General features: G+C 56.5%; 1 protein-coding gene across 1 annotated transcript; it reads left to right on the top strand.

The window, feature by feature from the left end:
* Positions 1-201: 201 nt before the first annotated feature.
* Positions 202-23,962, top strand: PALD1 (phosphatase domain containing paladin 1). The gene is made up of 20 exons (XM_051618049.1): positions 202-275; positions 9,274-9,465; positions 9,560-9,662; positions 9,766-9,945; positions 10,038-10,193; positions 10,327-10,487; positions 10,644-10,719; positions 11,250-11,413; positions 11,516-11,612; positions 11,731-11,835; positions 14,753-14,848; positions 15,134-15,268; positions 16,178-16,294; positions 16,385-16,564; positions 16,932-17,129; positions 17,446-17,586; positions 17,978-18,049; positions 18,145-18,285; positions 22,773-22,928; positions 23,687-23,962. The coding sequence occupies exons 2-20, from the start codon at positions 9,284-9,286 to the stop codon at positions 23,834-23,836; spliced, it is 2,610 nt and encodes an 869-aa protein (XP_051474009.1). The 5' UTR covers positions 202-275; positions 9,274-9,283; the 3' UTR covers positions 23,837-23,962.
* The last annotated feature ends 2,782 nt before the right edge of the window (positions 23,963-26,744 follow it).

Raw genomic sequence — 26,744 nt, 5'->3', positions numbered from 1 at the left:
GGGATGTCCCGGGGCCGGGGGGATGTCCCGGGGCCGGGGGGGCGGTGCTGGGCGGTGGTTGGGGCGGCCGTGGGGGCCGAGCGGTAGCGCTGCCCCTCCTCCTCCTCCTCCTCCTCCTCCTCCTCCTCCTCCTCCTCCCTTCCCCCGCCGAGGCTCGGGCGGTCGGGGCGGCCGCGGGGCTCAACCCCGCTTCCCCCCCATCCCCCCCCCCCCGCCATGGAGCTTCCGACGGTCCCACCCGCCCGGAGCCGGAGCTGAGCCCGGAGCCACCGCAGGTACCCGAATCCCCCCTCCAGCCAACCCCTTCCCCTTCCTTCCTTCTTCCTCCCTTCCTCCCGGGACCCCCTTTCCCCCACCTCCCGCTCCGGGCATCCTCACCCCCCCGCCCCCCCCGGGTACCGGGCATCCCTTCCTCCCCTTCCCACCCCCTCTGGTGACCGAGAACCTCTCCCCCCATCCCGGGGACCGGGCATTGACTCCCCCCAGGACCGGGCATCCCCCTTCCCGGGACCGGGCATCCCTCCCCGGGACCGGTTGGTCCCTTCCCGGCCCGGGAAAGCTCCTTTCCCAGTTTGAGGAAGGGTGTGGTGGTGGTGCTGGTGGTGGTGCTGGTTGGGGGGGTGGGATTCATTTCCCAGCTTGGGGAAGGGGTTGGCTGAGGGGACGCTTTTCATCCCCCCAGCGGATTCCCAACCCCCCCAAACCCCCCCCCCCCCAGGAGGAGGTGGGACACGAGGTGCCCAAACCTCACGTTTGAGGTTTCTCCTCAACCCACCCTGTCCTCCAGACCCCTAGAAAAGCCACGGGGAAGTCGTTGCGAGGCCCAGCACCCCCCCCACCACATCCTCCCAGGGCTCTCCTGCCTTTTCGGCCCCGTTTCCTATTTAAAAACACAACAACAAGAAGAGGAGGTGTTTTGGTGTTGGTTTTTCCTTTCCCTCCGGCTGGGAATCCAGCCCCGCCGGGCAGGGAGCCCAGCAAGGTTGTCTGCTGGTGCTGGGGTGCCCCAGAGTGAATTTATGGCTGGGGGGGTTTTACATCCCCCCCAGCCACCCCAAAAAAGCCCACCTGGGGAGCAGAAGGGGTGGGTTGTGGGCTGGCTGGAGGATGCAGATGGAGGAGGAAGAGGAGCAGCTGTAACCGCAGCCCCTTCTCCCTGCTCCAGGAGCATCCTGGGCTGGGTTTTTGGCTCTGCGGCTGGCACGGGAGGAGCAGGAAAGCTGGGGGGGGGGGGGGGGTGGGCTCAGCCCCGTGGGTTTCCCACGGGCGGGGAAACACGCGGGGTATCAAGGTCGGAGGAGCTCGGTGGGTTCTCCCACCTTAGGGCTGGGGAGGCAGAGGGTGATGTCCTAAGGAGGACAGGCTGCCTGCTGAGCTCCTGCCCCACTTTCTGTAGCTCTCAGGGGTTGAAAACTTCCCAGGAGCTGCAGCCAGGCTGTGGTTTCCTACGGCTGCTGGACTTTTCCGGCCCCTTTTCCTCCACCCTTTCCCTCCCCCGGTGCCTTGCTGAGGTGCTGTGGGCGTTAGTGCCTGGACCTCTTCTCCCCACCCTGGCATTCCTGACATCCCCTGAGCTGCCTCCTGCTCCTTCACCCAACCCCCTCCCCGCCTGGGCTGGGGGGTTGAAGGGGCAGGTTTTGGGGGGGTTGGGACACACATGGGCCCGAGGAAGGGGCAGGCAGGCAGAGGTGGTGGGACATTTCCTTCCTGGAAGGCAGGAAGTGATGATGATGATGATGATGTCTCTGCACGAACGACAAGGGAACCTAAAAATAACCAGGCAGGTCTCTGTGGTGGGAGCAAAAAAAAAACCCAACAAACCCCCACCAAAACCACACACAAACCCACCCCCCCCACGACCCAAAACCCTTGGGATTTTTGTTTCAGAGAGTGGGAAAGGGGGGGGATATAGAAGAGAAAAGGGGTGGGTGGGGGAGGCAGCCAAGCCAGCCAGGCTGAGATGGTGGGTGCTGGTTGAACATCAGGTGCTGCTTGGCTTGGCTTGGAGGTGTGGGCTGCAAAGCCTTGGAAAAGAGGGGCCCCCACCCCCCCCACGAGAGCCAAGGGAACTGTTCCCACATGCTCCCTCCAGCCTTCCCTGGCCGGGAGGGGAGAAGCTGGTGGTTTTGCTATGAATAGCACCAAAATCACAGCCCTGGCCTGCCCGAAATGCTCCTCGTGGAGCTGAGCCACCCGGAGGAACCCGCCTTGGGATGCTGCTCCCACCCTGGGGTCCACAGCTTTTGGGGAACCCCCCCCTCCCCTCCCTCCTTTCCTGCTGCCCTCACCATCCCCAAAACCCTGTTGGGGGAAAAGTTTGGCAGGGAGGGTTTAGGTGTAGGAGTGTCCCTGTGGAGATGTCCCCGGCCTTTATCTCCATCCTGGCTGGTTTTTTGTTGTGTTTGGGGTTTCCCCCCCCCCCCTCTCTTCTCGGAGCTGCTGAAAGGCAAGTCCCCAGCAGGCGTGCTCGCAGCCTTCCAACCGGCAGGGCTTGCAAATTAGGGCTTTGTTCCTCTTTGCAGAGAGAGAGAGAAAAGCTCCTCACTTCAGCCAGCATCTCCTGCCTGGCCCGGGCAGGGTGAAGGAGCAGCCCAGGGATTGGTCTGGTGGTGGTGGTGGGGGGGTCTTTCAGAATGGGTTTTCCCTATTTTGGGGAGGGGAGAGGGTGTGTGTGGTGGCTGCTCGTCCTGCCCCTGGGCTGCTGGTGCAGGTGGGACCTGTTGCTCAGCCAAAAACAAAAAGCCACGGCCCCTGCTGCTGAGACCTTTTTCTGGGCTTCACTCCTCCCGTGCATCACCTGGGCTTGGCTGAGCAAGGAGGGTTTGATGCTGTGGCTCTCGTGAGACCCCCCCACCTGGAGGAGTGTCCCATTCTGGAGTCCCTGGCATAGGAAGGAGATGGAGCTCCTGGGGAGAGTCCAGAGGAGGCCACGGAGATGATCCAAGGGCTGGAGCAGCTCTGCTGTGGAGCCAGGCTGGGAGAGTTGGGGTGTTCAGCCTGGAGAAGAGAAGGCTCCAGGGAGACCTTAGAGCACCTTCCAGTGCCTGAAGGGGCTCCAGGAAAGCTGGGGAGGGGCTTGGGACAAGGGCAGGGAGGGAGAGGACAAGGGGGGATGGATCAAAACTGGATGAGGGGAGATTTAGGTTGGACATAAGGAAGAAATCCTTCCCTGTGAGGGTGGTGAGACACTGGAACAGGCTGCCCAGGGAAGCTGTGGCTGCCCCATCCCTGGCAGTGTTGAAGGGCAGGTTGGATGGGGCTTGGAGCAACCTGGGCTGGTGGGAGGTGTCCCTGCCCATGCAGGGGGTTGGGATTAGATGATCTGTGATGTCCCCTCCAACCCAAGCCATGCCATGAACTCCCTGTGGGGCAGGTCTGGCAGCAGGCAGGATCACTGCTCCCAGTATCTCCCAGCAGGTCCCAGCACCCTCCCCACCCCGTGGTGGGATGTGGAGCCACAGCTGCTTTTTCTGGAGCCACATGTCCAGCTGCTGGCTTCACCTCCCTCCTCCCCACCCTGCACAGCTTTCCCTGCCTTGGGGCAGGACTTTTGAAACATCAGTAGCTTCAAGGTGGGTGGGTCAGGTGAAGGACATGGATGTGACGTGGGGTTTCCTGCCAGAAAAAGGTGTGTGGGGGAAGGACTCCATGTTATTCTGGTGTTCCCACTGGGATCTGGGGGAAGACATCATCACCCCCTTGGTGCTTTTCCCCCCCTCCCCTTTGGCAGCTGCTGGTGGTGGAGCACAGGGCGTGAGGGGGGTCAGCAGCACCCACCTCAGCCTGGTTGGGAAAGACCTTTGGACTTTCTAGGGAATGCTGCTTATTTAGTGAGGATTTTGGCCGTGGGCTCTGGCTCTCCCAGGAGAGCCTTCACCAAGAAGGCAGGGACAAGCTCTTGTCACTGGGACAGGACGAGGGGCAATGGATTCAAACTCCAGCCCAGGAAGTTCCACCTCAAGGTGAGGAAGAACTTCTTTCCTGGGAGGGTGACAGAGCCCTGGGACAGGCTGCCCAGAGAGGCTGTGGAGTCTCCTTCTCTGGAGACTTTCCAGACCTGCCTGGATGAATTTCTGAGGGATCTGCCCCAATTTTTGCAGTCCTGCTCCAGCAGGACTCGATGATCTCCAGAGGTCCCTTCCAACCCCTGACGTTCAGTGACTCTGTGAGAATGGAAGGCACTTGCTGCTGCTGCTTGGAAAACCAAATCAATAAAACCCCATCACCATCAAATGGGCAAGGCCTGTCACACCAGAGCTCTGTGCTCCTCAGGTGGTCTTCTCCTCCCCCTTCCAAAGCACTTTTGGGTTGCCTGAACCCATTTCGGGTGGTGTTGCTTCCTCACCTTGCCCTGCAGCACAGAAACCAGGCCTTAAGAGATGTGGTTCCTCACCTTTCCTTTCTGCTTCCTCATGGGTTTTTTTTTGGGGGGGTGTTTTGTCTTGTTTTTTTTGGTTGGTTTTTGTTTTTCACCAGCCAAGCTGCTTCCATCCCACATCACCTGGCACACCAGGAGCTCCTCTTCTCATGCAGCCTCCACTCTGGGACCAGCCCCAGGTTGCACCAGGAGAGGGTTTTGCTGCTGTCCTGCCCTTTTCACGCTTTTATGTTGGGTTTTTTGGTTGGTTTTTTTTTTGGGGGGGGAGTTGTTTTGTGTTTTTAAAAAGCAGGGCAAAGAGCAGGGGCAGGGAATGGGGGTGGGGTCTGCTCCAAAGCTTCCTCCGGGATCCGGTGATGCCCCCCCTGGGGGGGGGGGCGTTTCCTGCTGCCCTTGTTTCCTGCCTCCTTGCTCAGCTCAACCACTCCTGGTGTTCCCAATTTTCCCGGTGGGGGAAAAGATGCTGGGACTTATTTGTGGTTTTTTTTTTTGCCAGGGTGGGGATTTGGGTGCGATGAGGAGGGTGCTGCCCCTTGCCCACGTGGCTTGGCAGGGTTGGGGGGGGGTTTAAAGGCAAAAGGAAACACCCCCCACCCCCCAAAAAAAAATAAAGAAACCTCCAGAAGAAGCTGGAGATGCAGGGAGGGAGATGGATTGGATGGATTTCCTGCTGACAAGGAGGTGGTTGGGCAAGTGCAGGCTTCCTCCTGACGGGGCAGATGCATCCTGCAGCTGCAGCCCAGCCACCCCCCCCCCCCTCCAAGCTCTAGTCCATTGTTTGCTCCAGCTTGGAGTCCTGGCCAAGTTCCTGGGGCAGGGGAAGAACCCCCCGTGTGGAGCCATGTGGGAAAGGAGCAGGTCGAGGTGAGGGAGGCTGAGAACTGTTGGTGGTCGTGACGGATGTGGGAGAAGGTTGTGGGATGGTTTGTTGGGTGTTTTTGTTCTGGGATCTTCCAGTAGCATCGTGGTGTTCTCCATCCAGCCTGGGGTTGGTGGGGCTGGGAGAGGGTTGGGAAGGGAACCAGCTCTCCCTTCCAGCCTGGGCTTGGTGGGGCTGGGAGAGGGTTGGGAAGGGAACCAGCTCTCCCTTCCAGCCTGGGGTTGGTGGGACTGGGAGAGGGTTGGGAAGGGAACCACCTCTCCCTTCCAGCCTGGGGTTGGTGGGGTTGGGAGAGGGTTGGGAAGGGAACCACCTCTCCCTTGCACACCCCTGGGCTCTGCCCCCTCCTTAGGAATAATTAACCCGCCGGAGCTTTGCATTTAGGCAAAGCACCTGGAGAAAGGAACAGGGGAGGGTTTGTTGGGGTGGGATGTCCCCTTGCAGGGTGGTGGTCCTTTTGGAGGCCAGGGGAGGAGAAAGGGGCTCTTTGTTCACCCAGCCCCACTCGGGATTCCTCTCGAGTTTCCTCTCGGGTTGGGCGTTTAGGTCCCTGACAGGTCATGTTCCCAGTGCTGGAGGAGCTGGTGGGGTGAGTACGTGGGGACTTTGTTCCCGTGCCCTGGGGAGGAGGTTGCAGGCAGGAGGTGAGGGTGGGGAGCTCTGCACCCCTTTTTTTTTCCTAGGAAGGAACCCCCTAAACAAGTGGTGCTGCGAGGAGAGGGATGTTCAAAGCCCCCTCGTCCCGGCTGGCGGCAGATGCCGTCGTCGAATCCACCTGGATCTCTTCCTGGAGAGCTCCACCAGCTTGGGGCTTTTCGTTGCTTTTTCTCCTCCTCAGAATCCCTCAGATTGTCACGCAACAGGCTGAGATGTTGGGCTTCTCAAAAAAAAAGTCCACAGCAGATGAGGAAGCTGCTTGTCATTCCTTGCTGGTCGCTGAGGTGCAATTCCCTGCTGGGCGATGGGATTTCAACTCTGGGGAAGAGGGGGAGGAAAACCTGATGTTGAGGCTAATCCAGACCTTTTTTTGGTGGGCTGGGTTAGGTTTTTCTTCCCCCCACCCATCCCCTTCTGCACCCCAGCTTGCAGGTTGGGCTCCAGGAGGGGGTAAAAATCCCACGGGATGCAGCGACACCGGTCCTTAGCTGCTCCTGGAAGGGTGAACACCAGCACTTCCCTCTCCTTGGGGTTTTTGAAGTGCCCCTTTTGGGGACTTGGGGTACTTTGTAGATGGTTCCTTTTGCTTGCCCAGCCTGGGGAGGGGAAAGAAGCTGAGCTGGGATTTCCTCTCTCCGTTCCTTTGGTGGTCGGAACGAAGTGTCAGGAGGACAGAGCCAGGCTTTGTTCAGGGATGTCCAGGGACAGGACAAGGGGCAGTGGGTGCAAACTGGAGCAGAGGAGGTTCCATGTGAATATCAGGAAGAACTTCTTTCCTGTGAGGGTGACAGAGCCCTGGGACAGGCTGCCCAGAGAGGCTGTGGAGTCTCCTTCTCTGGAGACATTCAAACCCCCCTGGACACGTTCCTGTGTGATGTGCTCTGGGTGCCCCTGCTCTGGCAGGGGGGTTGGGCTGGGTGATCTTTCCAGGTCCCTTCTAACCCCTAGGATCCTATGATTTGTGATTTATGATCCTGTGACCCATTTCCAAATCTGCCCCCCGACCTCTTTGGATGTCTCTTCCTTCTCACTGGGGTTTGTGGGGGCAAGAAAAAGACAAGAAAACAGCCCAGGGGGATTTGAGGGTGAAGGAAACAAGAGGAGCTGCAAATTTAGGGGGGAGTCTCCATCCCTGGAGCAAAACCAGAGGGATTTGGAGGTTGAAACACCCCAACTCCCCCCATATCTAGATCTATTCATGATTATTTTTTCACTTTCCTTTTGGCACAACAGTTGATGTGAAAGCAAAGTGTGAGGATCCTTAGGAGAAAGGGGCCTGAGTTGTTCTTGGTGTTTGTTTCGGTGGTGGTTTGGTTCCTCCCCCCCCCCCCTTCTCCTGCTCTTCTTTGATGGAAAAGAAACCTAATGGGGCAGAAAATTCCTGCTGGAGCAACAAGTTTGCTGTGGAGCAGGGAGAGAAGATGGGGAGGAGGGGAAAAAAAAAAAACCCAAGCAGCTGCACTGGCTCAAAATAGCACATTTTCCAGAGGCTTTTCTTTCCCCCCCCCCACCCCCCCACCTCCCTGGAAAGCATTTGCAGCTGCTGGGGGGCACAGCATTCCCTGGAATTGCAGCAAGGGGCCTGATCCTTTGCAGCTCCCAAAGAAGCAGGAGCCAACAAGAAAAAAGGAGGGGGGGGGGGGGGTGGTGTTTGTGGGGGGTGGGGGGGTTGGAATTTGGATTTTTCCATCATTGCCAAGCAGGTCCTGTCTCCCTTGGGATGCTGCCAGGGATATTCACCCAGCAGCTTGGATGAGGGGAAGGGGTGGACAGAGATTGGGGTTTTTTTTTGGTTGGCTTTCCAGCTTTTTAAATGCATTTTATTCCCAGGGTTTGTGGCTTCTTTCTTTTTTTTTTTGTTTTTCCCTTGACCCCCTTTGCCACCTCTCGTTTGGTTCCCAGGATCTGGCCCTGGCTGGTGCAGGCAGTTGGAGCTTTGTCCTGGAATGTGGCAGGGTGCTCCTGGCTGCTGCCAGCTTCCTGCTTTTTAACCAGGGATGAGCTCCACACAATCCCCAAGGCTGGAAAAGACCTTGAAGAGCATCCAGTCCATGACCAACACCACCACATCAGCCAGACCAGGGCACCAAGTGCCACCTCCAGCCTTTCCTTGAAGACCTCCAGGGATGGTGCCTCCACCACTTCCCTGGGGAGTCCATTCTGAGGAAGTGCTTCCTGATATCCAACCTAAACCTCCCCTGGAGCAGCTTCAGGCCAAGCCCTCTTGTCTTGTTGCTGGTTGCCTGGAGAAAGAGCCCAGCCCCTACTTGACTAAACCTCCCTTCAGGTGGTTGAAGAGAGTGAGAAGGTCCCCCCTGAGCCTTCTCTTCTCCAGGCCAAACAACCCCAGCTCCCTCAGCCCATCCCTATAAGACTTTCCCTCTGGTCCCTTCACCAGCCTCATTGTCTCCTCTGCACCTGCTCCAGCACCTCCAGATCCTTCTTGAAGCCCCATCCCTGTGGATGGGAGATGGGGAGTTGTGTGTCTTCTTTTGGGGTCCCCCACCTACCTGGGGGGGGGGTGACCAAACCTCTGCTATGGGAATCACCACCTGCTTCAAAAGCAGCTTTTCTGCTTTGCTTATTAAGGAGCTGCAGCTCATTAACAGCTGGGGGAGCCTTGTCCCTCTGCTTCCAGGCTTCTCTGGTGCAGTCAGGGGGGTTCCTTGGCATGGTGGGATGATTCCTTGCTGGGGAGAGGGGCACTTTTCTTCCTGCTGAGGCCTCAAAAGAAACACGTGGGCACTTCATGACCCCACCTTCCCGGGGATCGTCCTCTACACCTGCACCTACCTTCCTAATGACCTTCCTGGCATTTATTCCCTGGTTTTCTACCTGGGGAGGGACCCTGGAGACCTGGGGCAGCAGGGGCTGAGGTTGTGCTGCTGGGTCCCTCTGGGATGCCATCTGCTGGCTCAGCAGATCAGGGTGACTTTCTTTTCGGGGTCGGTTGTGTCAGATCCCACGTTTTGCCCTTCTTGGTTTCTTCTTCAAGGCTGCTTCAAGGTTTGGATCCCTCCGGAGGGAGGGACCAGGCAGGGAGGAGGCAAAAAACCCTTTGGATGCCATCTGGGATGCCATCTGCTGGCTCAGCAGATCATGATGCTTTTCTTTTCGGGGTCGGTTGTGTCAGATCCCATGTTTTGCCCTTCTTGGTTTCTTCTTCAAGGCTTCTTCAAGGTTTGGATCCCTCCGGAGGGAGGGACCAGGCAGGGAGGAGGGAAAAAACCCCTTTGTAGGAGCTGCAGGGGAAGGGACTGGCTTGATGGTGGTTCCCAAACTGGTTCTCGACAGCTGGTGGGGAAGCAGATGGGGAAGAATTCCTCCTCCTCCTCCCTCACCCCTGGCTGTCCCGCAGCCGCCTGCGGATGATGGGTACGACGGCCAGCGCGGCGCAGCAGGGACTCTCGGCGTCCTCCCCGGAGACTGGGGCACCAGGAGCCATGGAAGACCAGCATTCCCTCAGCATCCACTCCTTCCAGACCTTGGGGCTCCACAACAGCAAGGCCAAGTCCATCATCACCAACAAAGTGGCACCCGTGGTCATCACGTACGTCCTGGGCAACCCACGGGGCTCCGGACCCTCTCTCTGTTTCTCCTCCACCTTCTGACCTTTTCTGGGGGTTGTTTTCCCCCCCCTTCAGGTACAACTGCAGGGAGGAATTCCAGATCCATGATGACCTGCTGAAGGCCAACTACACGGTGGGACGTATTTCTGAGGCCACCCTGGAACACTACCTGGTGCAGGTGGGTGGCTGATTTTCGAGACCTCCAAGAGGAACCTACTTGGCTCCCGAGCCCCCCCGCTTACTCCTCCCCGTCTTCTCCCTGGCCCACCTGGTTTTCACAGGGGAAATATTTCCTGGTCAGGGATGTGTATGGCAAGCTGGATGTCTTGAACACCACCAGCAGCTGCGGGGCTCCCAACTTCCGACAGGCCAAAGGAGGTTACCCCGTGTTTGGGATGGGACAACCCAGCCTCAACGGCTTCCAGCTGCTCCTGCAGAAGCTCCAGAGAGAGGGCCACAAGGTTGGTTGGTCGGGTTTGGGAGGATCAAGGCGGGAGGACAAAGGGGTAGGGGAGCTCCTGGGCAACCTCTCCCTTCCTTCCTTCCTTCGCAGGAGTGTGTCTTCTTCTGCGTCCGCGAGGAGCCCGTGGTCTTCCTGAGGGTGGAGGGGGACTTTGTGTCCTACACCCCCCGGGGCAAGGAGAACCTGCACGAGAACCTGCAGCAGGGGCTGCGGGCGGAGAGGCTGGAGCTGGCCATCCGTAAGGAGGTGCGGTGACACGGGGGGGGTCCCCACCTGCCTGTGCGTCCCCAGCTCCACAGGGCTTGTCGGGGAGCTGGGTGGGCACCCAGCAGGTGTCGAGGGTGGTCCCCATCTCTCCCCTCCCGCCCCCCCCCCCCAGATCTACGACTTCGCCCAGCTGAGCGACAGCGTCTACTACGTCTACAACGACCTCGAGCGGCTGCGGGACGAGCCCCACGCCGTGCGGGTGCAGAGCGAGGAGGACATCCAGGTGATGGAGGAGGTCTACTGCAGGCCCATCTTCCTCCTGCCCTCCTACAGGTGATGCCCTTCCTCCTCCTCCTCCTCCTCCTCCTCTTCACCCTGCTCCTCCTCGCAGCCGGGCTGCCTTTCCTCTTCGTCCCCTCCTAAGCCACGTGTCCTCCGCCGCGGGGTGAGGAGGACCAAGCCTTCCCTCCATCACCCTGTCCTCACCAGGTACCACCGGCTGCCCCTGCCCGCCGAGGGAGCCCCTTTGGAGGAGCAGTTTGATGCGTTCATCCAGTTCCTCAGGGTGAGCTGAGCAGAAGCACCCGGGCCACGGGGCCAGCTTGGGTTGGGGTTCGTCGCCTCGAGGAGCGGGGACCCCCTGGGAGCATCTTCTCCTGCTTTTGGCTTGATGCTGCCAGTCAGAGGGTGCCTGTGGTTGGGGTAGAGAAGTCCATGTTGTCCAGCTGCTTGTCCCTACCCCTCCCTGGCTGGAGGTGCCCATCTGTCTCCACCTCCCAGCACCCCTGCACCTCTTCCCTAAAGGGGTTTGGGAGAAGGGATCTGGGTTCGGTCTGAGTTCTGTCCTGGGAGCTTTCATCTGCAGGACTTGGGGTCATCTCTGGTGGGGTCATCTCTGGTGGGGTCATCTCTGGTGGGTTGGACAGGCCAGCCAAGGAGGGCAGGGGGACATAGGGGACAGGTGGCCCCTTGTGTGGTGCCATCCCCTGAGCAAAGAGGAGGTGCTGCCCACCTCTCCGTGCCTGGGCAGGGCCAGCCCAGCTGGTTCTTCTGGATGTCCCCGTGGGCCCCCATCCCTCTGTCCCTCCCTCCTAGGAGAGCCCCAGCCTGTTGCTGCGGGACCCCAGCAGACCCCCTCCAGCCCTGCTCTTTGGCTGCCAGACTGGTGTGGGCAGGACCAACCTGGCCATGGCCATGGGGACCCTCCTTCTCCACCACCACCATCACCACCACCACCGAGGAGCCTCCCAGAAGCCTGAGTAAGTGGGAGCAAGCCCACCCACCATCCAGGGCTGGGGTGAGGGGGGATGTCCATACCCCCCCCCAGGGTTGGTTTGATGTCCCCTCTTCTCCCCCACCAGCCTCCCCCACCTGCCAAAAACCTCCCCCAGGGACAGGCTTCGGGTCATCCAGACCTTCATCGAGATGGTCCCCAAAGGCCAGCAGATCGTTGAGGAGGTAAAGGGGATGGGGGGGTGTGTCAGCAAGACCCCTGGCGGGGGGGGGGTGGTGGGGTGGGGTGTGGAAAGAGGTTGTTCCTCCTCACCCTGGGCTTTTCTGCTTGCTCCTGGGCAAGGTGGATGGTGCCATCGCCTCCTGCTCGGAGATGCACGACATGAAAGAAGCCATCTACGAGGACAAGAAGAAGCTGGAAGGGATTGGGGAGGACTATCAGATCCAGGTTGGTCAATCAGAAGCCCACTTGGGCTGTGAGCCACCTGCCCTGGGCTCATTTATTGAGGGTAACTTCTCCCTGATGGAGAACGTGAATTCTGGGAATCTGAAGCTTCCCGTGAGCTGGAAATTTCCCAGGGACCTGAAACCTGGAAGGTTGTGGAGCTTGCTTTTGGTTCTCCCAAAAATGAGTTAAGAGCAGGTTGGGATTTGAGGGGACGCCAAATAATACCCCATATCCTGGTCCCATCAGCTCTAAAACTGGAGAATCCATAACATCCTAGTAAAGGTCCTCAGGATCTGGGAGGGATCCTTGCTTACAGGTTTTCCCACAGGTTTGGTCCCTCAAGGTCAAGTTTTCCCACCTGTAGATGAAGGGTTTTTTGAAAAAGCCATTGAGATGTTTTTCCATGCTGGAAAATCAAGGGCTTCCCTGCCTGACTTGTGGAGGGGGCTTCTTGCCCGGGGATGGATGGGGTGGGTAGGATGGGTGGATGGGAAGGAGGGATGGAGGGATGGGATGGGGATGAGGTGGATGGGGAAGGATAGGATGGGTGGATGGGGATGAGGTGGATGGGGATGGGGATGAGGTGGATGGGGAAGGATAGGATGGATGGATGGGGATGGGATGGATGGATGGGATGGATGGATGGGGATGAGATGGATGGGATGGATGGGGATGAGAGGGATGGGGATGAGAGGGATGGGGATGAGAGGGATGGGGATGAGAGGGATGGGGATGAGAGGGATGGGGATGAGAGGGATGGGGATGGGGATGGATGGGGATGGGGATGGATGGGGATGGGGATGGGATGGGGATGGATGGGATGGGGATGGGGATGGATGGACAGATGGGATGGGGATGGGGATGGATGGGGATGGGGATGGATGGGGATGGGGATGGATGGGGATGGGGATGGATGGGGAAGGATAAGATGGATGGATGGGGATGGGATGGATGGATGGGGATGAGAGGGATGGGGATGAGAGGGATGGGGATGAGAGGGATGGGGATGGATGGGGATGGGGATGGATGGGATGGGGATAGGGATGGATGGACAGATGGGATGGGGATGGATGGATGGGGATGGATGGATGATGCTCAGATGGAAACTCTTCCCTGATCCCAGCTGTTTGTTTTTTTTTGGAGAACACTTTCCCCATGGACACCCTGAACCAGCTGTAAAAGCCATCCCCCAAAAAAATAACCTGGAGCAGGAAAACACCAGGAAAATTCTTGAGTGGGGAGGGAACATTTCCTGCCACTTTGGGGCAATTTGAGTGGAAAATCCCAAATTTCCACCCTTTTTTAGGGTGGATTTGGGTACATTTGGTGCCTCTGATGTGAAGGTTGAGGTTTTCTGCTGTAATGGGAGGGAGGGGAGCTTGGACACGGGGCAGGGGGTTTTCCTGCTGCCTGGAATCTTTTTCCCCTTGTGTCATCCTTGATCCCGAGGGAATGAGTGACCCGAGAGGGGGTGTTGGGGGGGGGGTTGCTGTAAATTGTCCCCAGGGATTGTTTATTGGAAGGTCTGCACAGAGCAAGAGAAGGTTGAAACAATGGAGATGGGCCAGGAAAAAGGGCTGGAATTGGTGGAGAGGGATGAGGAGGGATGAGGAAGAGGGGCTTGATGTTGGATGAAGAACCAGGTGGGAATGATTTTTGCACTGGCCTGGGGGTTTCTGCCCTGTTTTTGTTGGTGTTTTTTGGGGTGGGGGAAAGTGGAGGTTGAAGTGGTCAACTCGAGTGGTAGGGATGGCAGGGGTAGGTGCAACCTCAGGGGGGTCATCCTGCTTTCCATCCAAAGCCTCCTGAGAAATGGGAAAATCAAGAGATGAACCTCAGGTGGGAGCCCGTCCATCTGATGGGGTTTTCCTACCTGCTTTGGGTAATGAGGAAGATGAGGACTTGAAGGCATCTCCACAGGCATCAGGCTGCTTCTGGGGATGAAGGGGAGGAGGAGACACTTGGGATTGGAGGGTAGTAGTGAAGATGAGGACTTGAAGGCATCTCCACAGGCATCAGGGTGCTCCTGGGGATGAAGGGGAGGAGGAGACACTTGGGGTTGGAGAATGTTCCAGGGCACATGGCTTCTGTCTCTAATGAATAAGCTCATCTTGCTCTTAAGTTCGTTTAGTGTCACCCTTTGTTTTGGGGTCTTGCCACCCCACTTGAGTTGCTGACCCCAGGGCAGCTCCTGGGGGTCCTGCTGGGCTCTGAAGACAGGTAGGAGGTCTCCAAGAGGTCCCTGGGCATCCCTTGTGTTTCACAGAACATGGGGATGGGTGGGGATATCTCCAGCAGGCTCCCTGCATCCCACCTGTGAGGTGGTCCATCTTTGGGGTCTCCAGGTTTTAGGTCTGTGTTGAAGTCTCCCGTTCCATCTTTGAGGTTTTAAGTCAATGTTTGGGTCTCCAGGTCCATCTTTGGGTTCTCCAGGTCCATCTTTGGGTTCTCCAGGTCCATCTTTGGGGTCTTAGGTCAATATTTGGGGTCTTAGGTCAATGTTTGGGTCTCCAGGTCCATCTTTGTGGTTTTAGGTGGCATCTCTGGGATCTCTCCCCCCAGGGATGAAGCTGCTTGAGCATCTCAGGTGGCTTGGGTTGGGGCAGGACCTTGCATTTAACCAACCCCCTTGAGTCCAGCCACCCATTAAGCATCTGGACAGTGTATCCCTCTGGGATAGCAACACCCTCCCACTTGGTCCACATGGAACCTCTCCTGGTGTGTCCTTGGCCCAGAGGGGAAGGTTTGGTTCGAGCTGCAACGCAAATCGACGTCAATACGGAAAACTCGGAATCTTTCCTTGACAAAAGAAGAAGAACATCCAAAAAAAAAACCTGTTCCAGGTGGGGGTTTTGTTGGGGTTTTTCCCACCCTCACCCAAACATCTCATCGGGGTCCCACCTGCCTCTGCTTTCAGGGCAGCAGCACCAAGGAGTATTTCCTCCAGAGGACTTTGCAGAGCCTCCAACGCTACTTCTACTTGATTGCCTTCAACTACTACCTTCACGAGCAGGTAAAGAACCCAACCCACCCACCGACACCACCACCCCCCCAAAAAAAAAAACCCAAACACCCCAAAACCAACATTCCCCCCCTCCCCCTCCCTTTTTGTTGTTGTTTGGGTTTTTTTTGGCTCTTTCTTTGGTCGCGGTGGGAGGGAAGGGACGTCCACCTGGGAGGTTCTCAAGCAAACGTAGGGTGGCTTTATTTTTTTGGGGGGGTGGGATGATGGGTTGTGCCTGGGCAGGGGGTGCCCAGGCTGATGGGACATTCCCCCCACCCCCCCCCACCCCGGCAGTACCCCCTGGGCTTTGCCCTCAGCTTCAGCAGGTGGATGTGTCGGCACCCGGAGCTTTACCGGCTGCAGGCGGAGATGAACTCCTCGGAGCTCACCCTCACCGGAGAGATCCTCACCAAGGGGACACGGGTGCTGGTGAGGAACCATCCTGCCACCCAGGTGATGGGGCTGGTGGCTCCTCCTCATCCTCTGGGATTGGCGTCTTCATGGGGTGCTCACCCTGAAAGAGGTTCGGCAAAGGGAACCCTCAAGAGATGGGTCCTTGTCACGAGTCTTGGGGTCTCCAGGTCCATCTTGGGGTCTCCAGGTCCATCTTGGGGTCTCCAGGTCCATCTTGGGGTCTCCAGGTCCATCTTTGGGGTTTTAGGTCCATCTTGGGGTCTCCAGGTCCATCTTGGGGTCTCCAGGTCCATCTTTGGGGTTTTAGGTCCATCTTGGGGTCTCCAGGTCCATCTTTGGGGTCTCCAGGTCCATCTTTGGGGTCTCCAGGTCCATCTTGGGGTCTCCAGGTCCATCTTTGTGGTCTTAGGTCCATGTTGGGGTCTCCAGATCCCAGTTGAGGTCTCCATTCTATCTTGGGGTCTCCAGCACTGTGCTGTGGTCCCCAGGTCCATGTTGAGGTCTACAGGTCTGTGTCCTGCTGTAATCCTTGACAAGCATGGGCGTGTGGCCAGAGACCCCCTGTGCCCATAGATGTGTCCAGTCCTGGAGACCTCAGATACTGGGATGCTGGAGCACCCCGTTATGTGGGTCTAAGCTGGTAGCCTAGCAGCAGCTTCACCTTCCTTGGTGGGATGAAGGAGGCCAGAACTGCTGGTGGCTTGCTGCTCCTTTGGCTCTGCAGAAGACCACCTCCCACCCTGGAAACGTGGCTTTCAACCCCAACCTGCTGGTGGGTTTGGAAGCTTCTCCTCCAGAGGTTACGACGTGCTGGGAGAACCCCCTTTTCTCTGCAAAGCCCCCCCCTCCCGGGGTGGGAAAGGGGCAGCTGCCAGTGCTGGGGGTGGTGGGACACCCCTCGCCCAGGGTTCTGCTCCTCTGCAGGTGGCAGATGACTTCTTCTGCCCTGATGTGCTGAGCACGGCCAAGGAGATGAGCGTGGCCAACTTCCGACGGGTGCCCAAGATGCCCGTCTATGGGACAGCACAGCCCAGCTCCAAGGTGAGGGGCACCAGCTCCGAGGGGGTGGGGCAGGGTGGCCTCCAGACCTCCTTTCACCCTTTTGACCCCCCCACTTTTTCCTCCCTGAAGACCCTGGGGAGCGTCCTGAGGTACCTGACGGACGCCAAGAGGAAACACGCCCGCATCGCCTGGATCAACCTCCGGGAGGAAGTGGTCCTGGAAGGGAACGAGCAGATCTACACCCTGAGGGAACCTGGGCACCTGGAGGAGCTGATCCCTGTGCCCACCACCTCGCCCCAGCAGCTGGAGGTGAGCTCCTGCCCATCCCCTCTCCCAGCAGCAGCCCCTCTTGGGGATGATGTTCCACCAGCTTTGCTGGTCCCTCGCCCTGGAAAGCCAGGCTGGGAAGGGATGGTCCCAAGTGGGGGGGGTTTCCAGAGGAGATGGGCAGCAGAGGAGCTGGGCTGCAGCGTGGTCATGTGGAGGAGATGCCCAGAGTGGTGTGGGAGGTGATGCAAGTGTGGTGGGGACTGTGGTTCTGGGCAGAAGGAGTGGCTGGGACCTGGTGTGGGGTGGTTGAGAGGGACATTGGGCTGCATCTCGAAGAGCTGATGATAACCCTGGAAAAACTGAAGAGGAGCAGCTCTGATGGTGAGAGTGTCTCCATCCCCTACAGAAGCTGGAAGCTACCCTAAAGGGTGACCTGCTGAAGTGCCAGAAGTGGCTGGAGGTCTACCTGGAGGCAGAGAAGCAGATGAAGATGTTCAAGAGTTGCCTGACCACCCAGGAGATATTCAGCCAGCAGAAGAACACCTACCAGGGGCTGACCTACCGTCGCATCCCCATCCCTGACTTCTGCTCTCCCAAGGAGCAGGTACCTGGGGGTTGGTTGGTGCCACCACCTCCTTCCTGAGCCACCACCAGCCCCAGGACTAGGGTGGTGTGCTCAGGCTTGGTGTTAGGGTGCCAGCTGGGGTAGGGAGGGATCCCCTGGGAGATGCCACATGGAGCCCTTGTGTGCCTTCATCCAGCTGGTGATGGAGGAGAAGCTCTTGGGCTGGAGGAGCTGGGAATTTTATTTAGCCTGCTGGACAAGGAGGGGGGGATCTTGTGGTGGGGGAAGAGAGGTGGGCTGCACCCATTTGAGAAGAAACCCCACCACAACAAACCCTTGGCTCTGCTCCTGGCAGGACTTTGACCGGTTGCTGGAGGTGATGAAGAGCACCCTGGCTGAGGACTCGCAGGCAGCTTTTGTCTTCAACTGCTCCAGTGGCCGGGGCAGGACCACCACAGCCATGGTCATTGCTGTCCTCACCCTCTGGCACTTCAACGTGGGTCCTGGGCTCTCCCCAGGGGTGGCTGGGCTGGAGCAAGGGGGGGTGCTGCAGCACACAGGGACCCCCACGGGGTGGGCTGGGAAGGGTTGGAGGACCTGTTTGTTGGAGCCTGTTTGGAGCTCCAGGAGAAGTGCATCCCTGGTGAGTCTTGACCCCGTTCCTGAGAGCTCCCACCCCAGGATGAAGGGTTGAGGGCAGGAGGGATGTGGCTCCTCCACCCCTTTCAGGGCAGATGGGGGCTCAGTTTCGGGCTTCTCTGCCCGTGCAGAGGGGAGGTGGAGGACAACTGAGGTCCTGGTGGGTTGAGTTGGGGGGGGGGGGTCTGCACGTTCTCCTCAGTTCTTGGTGCAGTCCCTAATGCCCTGGTCCTTTCTGGCCACCCCAGGGCATGCCTGAGATGAGTGAGGAGGAGATTGTGAGTGTTCCTGATGCCAAGTACACCAAAGGGGAGTTTGAGGTGAGTCCTGGACGTGGTCCTCTCCTGGACGTGGACGTAGCGATCAGGTCCAGGTGAGGAGGTGAAGCTCCTTGCTGCATCTACCCACGCTCCAGGTGGTGATGAAGGTGGTCCAGCTCCTGCCTGATGGTCACAGGATGAAGAAGGAAGTGGACATGGCCCTGGACACAGTCAGTGAGACCATGACCCCCATGCACTATCACCTGAGGGAGATCATCATCTGCACCTTCCGGCAGGTGAGCTGCACCTCCTGCCCCTCAGCAGGGAGACACCTGCCTCTGGAGAGGGCAGGGTGGGCTCGGGGGCTGCTCCAGCTGGCTGGGTTCTTGGGAGGAAGCTCTCTGACACGTCACCAGAGAGGTGCCCAGGCTCTACTGGGCATGGTCACCCAGGGTTGTCCTGCATCCTCACCAACATCCTGCCCGTCTGGTGCCATCCCACATCCTGCATCCCACCCCCTCTGGTAGCATCCTACACCCCAGCCCAAGCCCCCCAGCCCATCCATCTGCTGCCATCCCACCTTCCACCTGCCCAGTGCCATCCTGCATCCCACCCAGTGTCCTGCCATCCTGCATCCCACATCATTCCACATCCCACCCGTCTGGTGCCATCCTACATCCCGCCCAGCATCCTACATCCCGCCCAGCATCCTGCCACCCTGTATCCCACTGGATCCCCCACCCTCCTGCATCCCACCCAACATCCTTCCTCCCTGTATTCCCCCACCATCCCACCCATCATCCTTCCTCCCCATATCCCCCACATCCCACCCATCATCCTGCCATCCTGTATCCCCCATCATCCTGTCACCCCATATCCCACTGTATCCCCCATCATCCTGCATCCCACTCATCATCCTTCCTCCCTGTATCCCTCACCATCCCACCCATCATCCTTCCTCCTCATATCCCTCCTGCATCCCACCCATCATCCTGCCACCCCGTATCCCAGTGTATCCCCCACCATCCCGCCCATCATCCTTCCTCCCTGTATCCCACACCATCTCACATCCCACCCATCATCCTGCCACCCCATATCCCACTGTATCCCTTGCCCTCCTGCATCCCACCCAGCATCCTGCCTCCCCATATCCCTCACCATCCCACCCATAATCCTGCCACCCAATATCCCTCACATCCCACCCATCATCCTGCCACCCCATATCCCCCACCCTTCTGCATCCCACCCAGCATCCTGCCACCCTGTATCCCACTGTATCCCCCACCATCCCACCCATCATCCTTCCTCCCCATATCCCTCACCATCCCACCCATCATCCTGCCACCCCATATCCCACTGTATCCCCATCATCCTGCATCCCACCCATCATCCTTTCTCCCTATATCCCTCACCATCCCACCCATCATCCAGCCACCCCATATCCCACCCATCATCCTTCCTCCCCATATCCTTCACCATCCCACCCATCATCCTGCCACCCCATATCCCCCACATCCCACCCATCATCCTTCCTCCCCATATCCCTCACCATCCCACCCATCATCCTTCCTCCCCATATCCCCCACCCTCCTGCATTCCACCCATCATCCTGCCACCCCATACCCCCCACATCCCGCCCATCATCCTTCCTCCCTGTATCCCACACCATCTCACATCCCAGCCATCATCCTTCCTCCCTGTATCCCACACCATCCCACATCCCACCCATCATCCTTCCTCCCCATATCCCTCACCATCTCACATCCCACCCATCATCCTGCCAACTTATATCCCACTGTATCCCTTGCTCTCCTGCATCCCACCCATCATCCTTCCTCCCCGTATCCCCCACCCTCCTGCATCCCACCCATCATCCTGCCACCCTGTATCCCACTGTATCCCTCACCATCCTACCCATCATCCTGCCACACCATGTCCCCCACCCTCCTGCATCCCACCCAGCATCCTGCCACCCCATATCCCCCACATCCCACCCAGCATCCTGCCACCCCATATCCCCCACATCCCACCCAGCATCCTGCCACCCCATATCCCCCACATCCCACCCAGCATCCTACCACCCCATATCCCTCACCATCCCACCCAGCATCCTGCCAGCCCATTATCCCACCGGATCCCAGCCCATCCCGCATCCCAGCCCCCGGCCCATGGCTGCGGTGCAGCCGGCAGAGGGCAGGGCTGCTCCATCCTCTTCCCTCCCAGCCCTGGAGGCTCCTCCTCGCTCCCATTCCCAGGGCAGGAGGAGCACCCATTCCCAGGGCAGGAGAGCCACCCACCCATCCCCCCGCACAGCTTGATGCAGGGATTTCTTGGCAGCTGCTGCGAGAGGAAACGCTGGTTGGTTCAAGATGTGTTCCACGGTTTTTGCAGCCGTGCAACCATTTCCTGGGACCATGGGAAGCCTGGATCTTGGTCCCGGGAATTGTCCCCACCCCGGGTGGGACTGACCCGTGTGTGTCCCCAGCTGGGACCCCTGGTGGTAATGAAGGGCTGGGAACCACTGACTGGGGAGAAATCCCTCTTTTTGTGGCTTCCTCTGCATTTTTTTGGGGGGTGAGCCCCTGGGAGGGACTTTTTTTTTCCTGGGAATTCTTTTGGGAATAAGGAATTCCATTTTATTTTATTCTCCCCCCCCTCCTTTCACCCGTTCCACGTGGCAAACACTTTCATTTTGATTCGTGTTCCCTAAAAGATGGACAAGTTGAAGAAGGGAATAGTGGGAATGTTATCATCTGGGCATGACCCTGATGGGCTTTTAATTAAGCTGTAATTAGCGTTTAGAGCAAGAGGGTGGTGGTGGTGGGGGGGGGGGGGTGGATGTTGCTGTGGATCTTACCAGGAGATGATTTGGAGGGGTTAGGAGAAGCAGGAGGGAAGGGAAAAGGTTATTCCCACCCCTAATTGGGAGGGGAAAAAATAGAATAGAAATCCATGAAAAATAATGGGATGAAGGAGAAAGGATGAGGGGATGGAGGAGGAGAAGGGATGAGGGGATGGAGGAGGAGAAGGGGTGAGGGGATGGAGGAGGAGAAGGGATGAGGGGATGGAGGAGGAGAAGGGGTGAGGGGATGGAGGAGGAGAAGGGATGAGGGGATGGAGGAGGAGAAGGGGTGAGGGGATGGAGGAGGAGAAGGGGTGAGGGGATGGAGGAGGAGAAGGGGTGAGGGGATGGAGGAGGAGAAGGGGTGAGGGGATGGAGGAGGAGAAGGGGTGAGGGGATGGAGGAGGAGAAGGGGTGAGGGGATGGAGGAGGAGAAGGGGTGAGGGGATGGAGGAGGAGAAGGGGTGAGGGGATGGAGGAGGAGAAGGGGTGAGGGGATGGAGGAGGAGAAGGGGTGAGGGGATGGAGGAGGAGAAGGGGTGAGGGGATCGAGAAGGATGGTGGAATGGAAGGGAAGGGATGATGGGCTGAAGGGGATGGGATGAAGGGGAAAGGCTGAGGGGATGGAGGAGGAGGGATGAGAGGGTGGAGGAGGAGGGATGCTGGGATGAAGGGGAAGGGATGAGGGGATGGAGGAGAAGGGGTGATGGGATGAAGGGGAAAGGGTGAGGGGATGGAGGAGAAAGGGATGGTGGGATGAAGGAGAAAGGGATGGTGGGATGAAGGGGAAGGGATGGTGGGATGAAGGGGAAGGGGTGAGGGGGTGGAGAAGGGGAAGGGGTGGAGGAGAAGGGGTGAGGGGATGGAGGAGGAGAAGGGATGGTGGGATGAGGGGATGGAGGAGGAGAAGGGGTGAGGGGATGAAGGGGAAGGGATGCTGGGATGAAGGGGAAGGGATGAGGGGATGGAGGAGAAGGGATGAGGGGATGGAGGAGAAGGGATGAGGGGATGGAGGAGAAATGGGTGAGGGGATGGAGGAGAAGGGGTGGTGGGATGGAGGGGAAGGGATGAGGGGATGGAGGAGAACGGGATGAGGGGATGGAGGGGAAGGGATGGTGGGATGGAGGAGAAAGTGTTGATGGGATGAAGGGGAAGGGGTGATGGGATAAATAAATGACAAGAGGACCATAGCATAAAAATTAAATAGATTAATATAATAAAATGAGAAAAAACAGGGTCACATACCAAAAAAATAGCATTTTTTTTTTAGTAAAAAAAAAAGAGGGAGCAGAAGCTGGAGGAAGGAGAGTGGGGTTGGACCTGAGGGCAGGTTGGTGCTGCTGCTGGAGCCTGGAACTGCTGGACATTGGGATGGTCCACGTGGTGGGCTTGGCTGTGGGATTTGGGTTCTTCTGCTGGTTGGTTGTTTATTCCCTGTTTGTTTCTGGATTCCTGGAAGGGGCATCACTGCAGGGCTCACCTGGTCTTAAAAGAACAGCTCTGATAAGAAAATGTAGATTATAATAATAGAGATAATCATGCAATAACAGGAGGTTTGGTGGCCAGCAGCCTTGGAGCAGGGTGCTGGGTGGCTTCTCTGGTGGAGATGCTGGTGGAGATCTCTGAAGGAGATGCTGGAAGGGGATGTGTTGTTTTTTTCCCCTGGGAAATGCTTTGCAGTCCAGGAACTTGTGGTTTGGGGTATGGTTTGTACCTGGGCACCTTATTCCTGGCTCCTGGGCACCTGTTCCTGGCTCCTGGGCACTTTCCCACCACACGTTTAGCAGCCCCTCATTTATCTTTGAGGTCTGCACGGCGATGGGGAGCAGAAGATCATGAGAACTTCCCCTCGTGGGATGAGGAGCAGTGACCCTGGAGGATGCCACTGGGATGTTCTCCCCAAGGCAGGTGCCACTTCAATCTGATTGTTCCTCCTTCCAGGGGAAGTCAGGCAAGGATGAGAAGGAGAGGTGGACACTGCAGCTGAGGAGCCTGCAGTACCTGGAGCGCTACATCTACCTGATCCTCTTCAACTCCTACCTGCACCTGGAGAAGAAGGACTCCTGGCAGAGGCCCTTCAGCCTCTGGATGCGTGAGGTGAGGCCTGTCCTGCCCTGAGCCACCCCAAAAAAACCCCCTCACTCCACCTCCTCTTTGCAGGGCTCTGGGAAGCAGAACCTTGTTTTGATTGTCTATGTGAGCTTTGGATGGTTGTTGGGACATCAAATCTGGTTCCTTCTCTCCCAGAGAGCTCCCTGGAGAGCTCCTTGGGACGCTGGAACAGGTTGAGCTGGTTTTTAGTGGGAGATGTGTGTGCTGGGAGCAGGGGGGGGACTGGTTTGAACGGAGCATCCCAAAACGGTGCATCTTGAATGGTGCATCCCAACTCCTGCACCCTGAGTGGTGCATCCCAAACCCTGGATTTGAAATGCTGCATCCCAAGATGCTGTTGCATCTTCAGTGGAGCACCCTGAGTGCTGCTGCCCCCTCAAAGCTGCCTGGCTTGACATCCTGCCCCCCTGTTTGCTGGAGATGGTGGTGGGGTTGATACACCCAAGCTGTGGACCCAAGGATCCCTTCATCCCCAACATGCCCCTTCCTGGTCTCATCCCAAGGGTTTTAGCCAACCCCAAGGTGCTGTTGGAGCCCTTTTGGTGCCAAAGCCACCAAAAAACCTTGGGATTACTGTATCCAGCAGCAAGGAAGAACCTTGGGAACCGTGTCAACTGGAGGAGAACTAAGAGGGGTGGTGGGTTTGGATGTTGGGATCCTTCCCCTGGGAGATGACAAACGCATTCCTGGAAGGGGGGGGGAAGGTTTGGGGAATTCAACCTCCTTTCTCCCTCTGCTTTCAGGTGGCAGCAGTGGCTGGGATCTATGAGATCCTGAACCAGCTGGGCTTCCCAGAGCTGGAGAGCCTGGAGGGCAAGTCCCTGTGCACCCTGCGGGGCCGGTGGCAGGCACAGGGGGTCACCTCCCGCCCCTTCCGCGGGGACTTCGGGTAAGGGGGGGGAAAGAAGCAAAAAAAAGACTGTTTCCCCCCCCAAAAAACCCCCAAGGGTGGGGGTGGGAGGGGGCAAAGCCCCCCTCAGCTGCCTTAGGAGGGGGGGGAAGAGTTTCTGGGGTTCTTTTCGGAGACAATAAAAACGGTTGTACGTGAAATGGGCGTCGCGTGGTGACCGGGGGGGGTGTGTGTGTGTGTGTGTGTGTGGGCTGTGTGAAAAAAGTGGGGCTGAAATGCTTGGGGATGCTGGTGGTGGGATCTGGGGGGATGCAGGGAATTGTGTGTGGGGGGTGGGATTTGGTGGGCCCGGCCTCGCTTTGTCCCTCAAGCCAGGCAGCATCAACAGGCAAGTGTAGAACCGTAGGTCGGTGACGGTTGGAAGGGACCTTCAAGATCATTTAGTTCCATGGAGAATATAGATCTTTATATACAGGTGTGTGTATGTAAAGATACACAGATATGTATCAAATTGTCTATATATTGACCTAAAAATATCTATACATACATAAGATATCTATACATACATAAAAATATATATATACACACACTTGCATATTTATGGCTCCATCTGTGCATTTCTATGGATGCCTGGAGCCATAAACACTTGGAGCCTGGATTAGGACTCCAAAGATCCCATTCCCTGCAGACCTGGGTACTTGGGGCATCTTTCTTGGTTCTTCCCAAGTTGGGTCACTGCTGGAAGTGGTTGGGGGAGAAGCACCCCCAGCCTTGGGGGTCCCTGTTGTCCCCCCAGACCTGCCTTTTGTTTGCCAGGAGGGTCCTGGGGCTTCACTTAACCACAGATTTTTTGGGTTTCCTTTTTTAATTCATGCAGAAAATCACCTGCCTGATAATTATTTCCCCCCTACTTGGTATCTCAGTGTTTGGGTATCTCAGAATCATTCAATCACAGTTGACTTTGCTGTTTGCAGGAGGTTGTTGATGCTTTTTTTTTTTGGATGCTGTTTTGATTTTCTGCTGTTTTATTATTGATTTTTCATGTTATGCTATTTTTTCCCTTCTATTTTTTTTTGGTGCTTCCCACTGCCCTACATCTCCATTTCTTTTGGTCTTCCTAAGGAATTACCCCATGCCAGGCTGCAGAACCATCCCCTTCTCCTGTCCCCCCCCCCCAGCAGCCACCCTGGGGAAGTCCTGCCCTAACAGCCCTGACTTAATTAGACAGGGGGGGTTAATTGCTTAGGAATTGCCAGCTCCTTGAATCCAGGAAGGAATGTTGGAGCTTGGCTCTGGGCTGGGTTTCAGAGGGGTTTGCTCCTGGTGCAAAGCAGGGTGGTGGGGGGGTCTTGGAGGGGTTCCTGGTGTGGGGGGGGATGGCTGGGAGATGGGACACAGTGTTCCCAAGGGGCTGGGTGACCCCATTCCCTGTCCTCCCACCCTGGTTGCTGCAGTAAAGGGATTTTTTCTGCAAATTCAGATGCAGGATTATATAGAATGTCTATTATTCATGACTGTAGAATTGTTTTTTAGATGGAATATACCCCCAAAAAATCCATCTAATATATAGTCTATAACACACAACGTATCATAGCAACACTATATATACAATATTACATATGTTACATATAATATGGAATATAATATAGAGTATATTAGAGTTATCTAGAACAATTCTAGACTATATTATCATTATATTATGATTGCATGTTAGATTATTGTTATATACACATATATGCATATCTATGCACACATTTGTGTGTATGTATAATATATAATTTATATACAATATATAGTTTATATAATTTATATATTATATAATTTATATATTATATAATTTATATATGATATAATGTATATATTATATAATTTATATATGATATAATGTATATATTATATAATTTATATATTATATAGCATCTCTAGACCATATAATACACAGTATATAATATATAACACACAGTAATATTTAATATACAATACACACACAAAATAAAGATAGAATATAAGGTCTAGACAATATCTGCTAAATATGTGATATTCTATATCCTCCATGGTGTATAATATCTATTCTATAGAATCTATAAATGCAGATAACACTCTTGTCTTTCCAGAGCTGCAATTAGTCAGGAGGGGTTAATGAGCTGCTGTGTGTTCCCTGCTGCTGGGAGCAGCTTTTCCCCTCCAAGGAGGTACCAGCAAGGGGGTCTGTGGACAAAAATAACCACAGAGGGTGTTTTTTATATATATATTTTGAAATATTTTCCATTGGCTGGGCCTGTTAGTTGCCCTTTTCCACTGGCAATCCCTGAACATCAGGCTCAGAGAGTGAAACAAGTCTCTGTTTGTCTCCCCCACCCCGTATTTATTTTGCCTCTGGATGGCTCCTGGTTTCTTTCAGGCAAATCCCATGGAAGGAGAACTCATGGATTTCACCCAGCTGGTTATTTTTTCCTCCCCCCCCCCCCTCCCAAGCTGCTTTTCACCAGGTTTCCAACATCTCAGTGCTCATGATCCTGGTTCTGCAGGGGGAGGGAACACGGGGCATCCCAACCTTTTTTTTTTCATTTTCTGGCTTGATTTTCTTGCTGGGTGGGGATGTCTGGGGTTTTATTAGACATCACACCCTCTTAGCAGCTGCAGGGCTGGAGTATGGAGAAAAAAAGGACTTGGGAAAGGCAAATTGGCCCCAAGTGGCACCTGCCTTACAGCCTGGGCACCAGAATGTTTCTGCAGGGGTTGCATTTCCCCGGTGCTCGGGAACCCGGAGGGAAGGAGGGACACTTGTTCCCACAGGCCAAACCACCCTGGAGCATCATCTAAGAAGGAATGATAATAATTTTTTTTGGCTGGTTTGGAAGCCCAGCTCCATTGGAAAAAGCAAGTGAGTGATTTTATGACTTCTGGACGTTTTTTTGGTCCTTCTTTTCTGGCTGCAGGGTGGGGGTAAC

The sequence above is a fragment of the Apus apus genome, chromosome 4 (assembly GCF_020740795.1).
Source record: "Apus apus isolate bApuApu2 chromosome 4, bApuApu2.pri.cur, whole genome shotgun sequence".
In the NCBI taxonomy this organism is placed as follows: domain Eukaryota; kingdom Metazoa; phylum Chordata; class Aves; order Apodiformes; family Apodidae; genus Apus; species Apus apus.
Note: the sequence above shows the minus strand (reverse complement) of the source record. Positions and strands in the feature narration are given on the sequence as shown.

Bases quoted from the DNA above. Each gene is read 5' to 3' on its own strand.
- PALD1 (XM_051618049.1), top strand. From the start codon at position 9,284: ATGATGGGTACGACGGCCAGCGCGGCGCAGCAGGGACTCTCGGCGTCC. The intron at 11,836-14,752 runs GTTGGTCAATCA...CTCTGCTTTCAG, and splicing joins GGGAGGACTATCAGATCCAG to GGCAGCAGCACCAAGGAGTA. The intron at 15,269-16,177 runs GTGAGGAACCAT...GCTCCTCTGCAG, and splicing joins CCAAGGGGACACGGGTGCTG to GTGGCAGATGACTTCTTCTG.